The sequence below is a fragment of the Elephantulus edwardii genome, unplaced genomic scaffold (assembly GCF_000299155.1).
Source record: "Elephantulus edwardii isolate Elephantulus edwardi_28Jun2011 unplaced genomic scaffold, EleEdw1.0 scaffold00071, whole genome shotgun sequence".
NCBI lineage: Eukaryota > Metazoa > Chordata > Mammalia > Macroscelidea > Macroscelididae > Elephantulus > Elephantulus edwardii.
Genome location: NW_006399821.1, coordinates 3,219,799 through 3,224,305, shown reverse-complemented (window position 1 = coordinate 3,224,305; position 4,507 = coordinate 3,219,799). Strand labels below are relative to the sequence as shown.

The window sequence follows — 4,507 nt, the reverse complement described above, 5'->3', positions numbered from 1 at the left end:
TTACTGAAGGCAGTGGAGAGGTCCCAGGGTGGCTTGCTCTGTCTTTTTCACTGAGTTCTTTGTTCCCATCATCACCCCTTTGGCACACTTGGTGTGGGAGCTGTGCGTATTTCCAGCATCACTTTGCTTAAGGTTGTCCTTCCAGCGCCAACAGAAAACACAAGTTAACAATCTCTCCTGCATACTGGGGACTAAGTGACCAGCTACTCACTATCTGCGTGCACATAATGTTGACCTGTGAATCCACCAGGGCCTGTGCCTGACCCCATGAACAGAGGACCGGCAATGCAGTGTTGCTGTCCTTTCACATGACACAGGGCTTAATGTCCTGACAGACACTCTGATGGTGGTGGTGGTGATAATATGACCCACTAGCTGAGGGGTGGAAAGAAGAAATGCCATTAAAATTGAGGACGAAGTCTTTTCTGTCACACACGGGTGTCGAGTGGTGCTGGTATCGAGGCAGTCCCACTGAAAGAGGAAAGGGAGGAAAAAAAAACACACCTCTTTTCAGAAACAGATCCATCCAACTATCAACCTGGTAAATGATTTTTAAATTTCTCTTTAGCTGTCAGAACAGAGGGAGGGGAGGGCTGGGTTGTCTTTTTAAAACATTATTTCTATAAATTTGGTGCTTTAGAAGGGGCTTGAAATTTCAGGCTGTAGCCTTGGGAGATGCTCTGGATCATTTCTGCTCTTTTATCTCACTGCACACACTGATATGGAGCAAGTTGCCCTCTAAGGCAAGTTGTTAAGAGTGGGCAGCACATGTTCCCTGACGGAGGTTAGCCTGGCGACATTCTGACCCAGGCGTAGGGTCCCACCTGACCTTGAAGTCCAGTGCCCAGCTGCCTTAGTCCCGGGCCACAGCGAAGGCCAAGCGCCCTGTCTGAAAACTCCCCACTGCCTTCCTTCTGCTCTTTGGCCAGCCTAGTTTTCCTGCACACCAGCATGGCCAAAGGAGTGGGCCCAGCAGGGGAATTTCCTGTGCCAGTGGAAGATAATGGAAAACGCAATCTGTGAAGAAAGGGACAGAAAAGAAAGTGTTGCCTCTCTTCCCATCCACAAGGCAGTGGTGATGCTTCGAAAAGGTCTGAGGCTCCATGCAGGGAGGTCAGGCCTTCAGGGAGCAGAGCCTGGCAGAAAACTTTCTTAGAGCTGAGGTCTGCAGCAGCGCAGGGCTGATCAGAGAATTGAGAGGAAGGCTTTTCTAGCTAGGCCGCGTGCCCCCCCCCCCCAGCCCGAAACTTTTACTTTTGCTTTCCTTGCACTTTCCAGCCCTGGGATGGCGTCCCTTAGGGTCCATCAGGCTCCGGCAGGCGCAGCTCTGGGTCCAAGGATCTGGACGTTGTGACCCTAGGCCCCTCAGACCAGTGAGACCCCTTCCCTCCGACCTACACTATAAACTGGCGTGGTCTGTGGCTGATGCCGGTACATTCACCTTCACCGCTGGCCATGTTGCGCCTGGGGGTCCTTGGGAGGACCTTTGAGAGGAGGCCCCAGCTACCCGCTCGCTGCTTTGAAGACGCCCGGTCTGGCCCTGGCCCTGCCCTAGCTGGAGAAGAACGGGCTGCCAAGTGGCTGATGATGTGGTCTGTGTATACTGACCGATAAACCCATCCTCCTGGAGCGCTGCTCTGCCCTGCTCTGATAAAGGTGTCTAGCCTCGCGCCTGTCACTGTAAATGTACTGGCTCATCCAGCGCTCTCCAGAATATTCTGGCGACCACCTGAACTTTCAAACTGTGGCTTGCAGGCTGCTGAAATAGCACACTCACCGCCAGGCCAGTGGAAGGTCACTGTCTATCGCCCAAGGCCCATGCGACTGGGAGTGCGGGCCTCCTGCACCCTGCAGGGTCGCTCTGAACTCCTAGCTCTGCTCTGAAACCCAGTGGGGGCCCCCAGCTTCCTGCCGCGGTGAACCACGGCCAGACGGGAAAGAAGCCTCTCGGGGGCTCAAAAGGAGACTACTTTGGAGTGGGAAGCGGGAGTGCGAGGGCAGCAGCGCAGCCCGATCTCCTTTTCGTCCCAGTCCGGCTCCCCTCCCGAGGCAAGCCGAGGTGAGGAGGGCGGCCCCTCGCCTAGACTTTCTCCGAGCTCAGGCGCAAGTTGTGGGTTTTCTGGAAGGTTGTGTTTCCAGCAGCTGGTCTGAATGACTGCTAAAAGGGTGGCGAGGAAGGCCTCAGGAAGGTCAGGACTCTGCGCCCTTTCTCTGCCCGGGATACTGCGCGCTGGCTGCCCCAGCTGCCCAAGGTCGGCTTCACGAGGGGGGCTGCCCGAAGGTGAAGTTGGGCGGGAGCACTGATTGACAGCTCTCTATGGGGATTAAAGAAATGAGCGGGGAGGGTCGCCTGCATTGGTTATTTGTTGAACTTCCCATAAAACTGAACAAGACTCTACTCTCAGTGGGTTAAGCCAGGCTAAAAAATCCTCTCCGGTGTGGTCCTGCCGAGACGTCTTGTTTAGTTAACCTCTGAGACCTGCATTTAAAAGGCCTATTTGGGAAATTTCACCGTCCAGGGAACTGACATCTTTTGCCCATTTCTGGGCCTCTCTTCTGCCTCAGGCTCCCGGGGCTCTGAACACACGTGTGCATAATACGTGCATCCATCGATCGCTGTGTGAGAACGTAATGAGGACACAGGTGAGGGCGTCTTGTGTCTGTTCCACGACATGGTGGCCAGGAAGGTTTGCCAGTGAGGGTTTATCTCTGCTTAGCCGTGGATAAGCGGGCGCATTTCCTCCGTCACTCCCTGTTCATCTCTTTCATTGCCTTTAGCAGGTCAATAAATTTTCATAACCTGCTCCTGACACAGTTTAAACTATCGAACCACCAGGGCCTTTTAAGGGGCAGACATTTATGGGAGTTTGGGTCCAAGCACAGCCCCGGTGCTGCTAGCCCCTGATAGACCCAAATGTTGCCAGCGCGGGTCCAGAGAGTGAGCGGCATTCTCAGCAGCGGGGTGCCCTGCTCACTAGTAATTTCTCCATCTCCCCAAAGAGCAGGGCACTCAGCCCGCTTCCACTCCTCCCCTCTCTCACTCTCTCATTTGATCATTTCTCTTCTCCTTTCCCATTCACACTCCACTCCCACTCCCACAGTAACTCCTCTTGGCATTTGCTTGTAGACAGTTAAAAGCAAACTTTGAGAGGGGAAAAAAAAGTTTAAATAGGCAAAGGTTCTTGGCCAGCATCTCCAAAGGCCACAGCACTTTCTCAAAAGACTAAGGCACCTTGAACTCCACGTTCCTGACCTGACACCCGAGTCCCCAAAACTCAAAGTTGACAGTTACACACCGGGCTTCCATCAAGGCTGGCGCATACGCTTCCAGGTGTTGTAGGGCACCACAAGGCCCCATCCCCTCCCAATGCAGGACCCAGAGCAGGCACCTGCCCCTCCCTCAAGGCCCTCAACATCAAGCCGCTACAGCCCAGTGTAGTATAAACAACCGGGCTTTGGATCTGCCGGCGGGCGTTTCCAGTCGCCCCCGAGGGACAATGTGTGCGTACCTGAGAGGTCCTCGCGGGTGTTCTGGTGCAGGTAGCTCGGCTCCAGCGAGTAAGAGGACATGCTGGAGTGCAGGCCCGCGGAGGCCGCAGAGTTGCTGCTCGGCGTCAGGGCGGGCGGCTGCTTGAGGTAAGGAGAAGCACCCGGCGAGCTCCAGTGCGCTGCAGAGCTCGTGTAAGGCGAGTGGCACTCGATGGCGCTCGCCAGGGCCGGGGACGAGGGCACCGGGCTGCTGCTGCTGTCCGGCCCGTAGTCCCCGCCGCCGCCCCCGCCCCCAGCCGCGCCGACGCCCCCAGGCCCCGCGGGCACAGGGCAACTGGCCATATAGGTGGAGCCCGGGTTGGGCGACATGTGCGGGACGTGGTGATGGTGGTGGTGATGCGGATGCGCGTGGCCCGGGGCGCCCGCGCTGGTGTCATAGCCCGCGGGCATCATGTCCAGGCCTCCGTAGCCGCCCTGGCCGTGACAGCCGAGCGGCGCAGCCGGGGGCGCCTGGAAGTCGAAGCCCTGGGGCAGCAGCGAGGCCCCGAAGCCTAGGCCGCCCACCACACGGTGGTACATGGGCTTGAGCGCCTGGCACTTCCTCCTGAAGCCGCGCGGCCGGCGACGGAACGAGCCCTCCTCGAACATGAACTCACTGGCCGGGTCGATGGTCCAGTAGTGGCCCTTGCCAGGCCTCCCGAGGCCCTTGGGCAACTTGATGAAGCACTCGTTGAGTGAGAGGTTGTGGCGCACCGAGTTCTTCCAGCCCTGGTAGGCGCCGCGGAAGAAGGGGAAGCGTGCTTGCAGGAACTGGTAGATCTCACTGAGCGTCAGGCGCTTGCTGGGCGAGCTCTGGATGGCCATGACGATGAGCGCGATGTACGAGTAGGGCGGCTTCTCTGGCCGACGCAGCCCCGAGCTCGCCTTCTTGGGGGCCCCACTTCCAGAGCCCTTGCTGCCGCCGCCCGATGCGTTTGAGGGTGCTGGGGCGCCGGGCGCAGAGGCCGCGGACGCCGTT

At 57.7% G+C, this 4,507-nt stretch overlaps 1 protein-coding gene across 1 annotated transcript in view; it reads right to left on the bottom strand.

Moving 5' to 3' along the window:
• Positions 1–304: 304 nt before the first annotated feature.
• FOXF2 (forkhead box F2) overlaps positions 305–4,507 on the bottom strand; it is a 5,089-nt gene continuing 886 nt past the window's right edge. Inside the window, exons 2-3 of the mRNA XM_006888746.1 lie at positions 3,510–4,506; positions 305–471 (exon numbers count right to left, since the gene is read on the bottom strand). Of these exons, the coding sequence (XP_006888808.1) occupies positions 305–471; positions 3,510–4,506 (1,164 nt within the window). The remainder of the gene's footprint in view (positions 472–3,509; position 4,507) is intronic.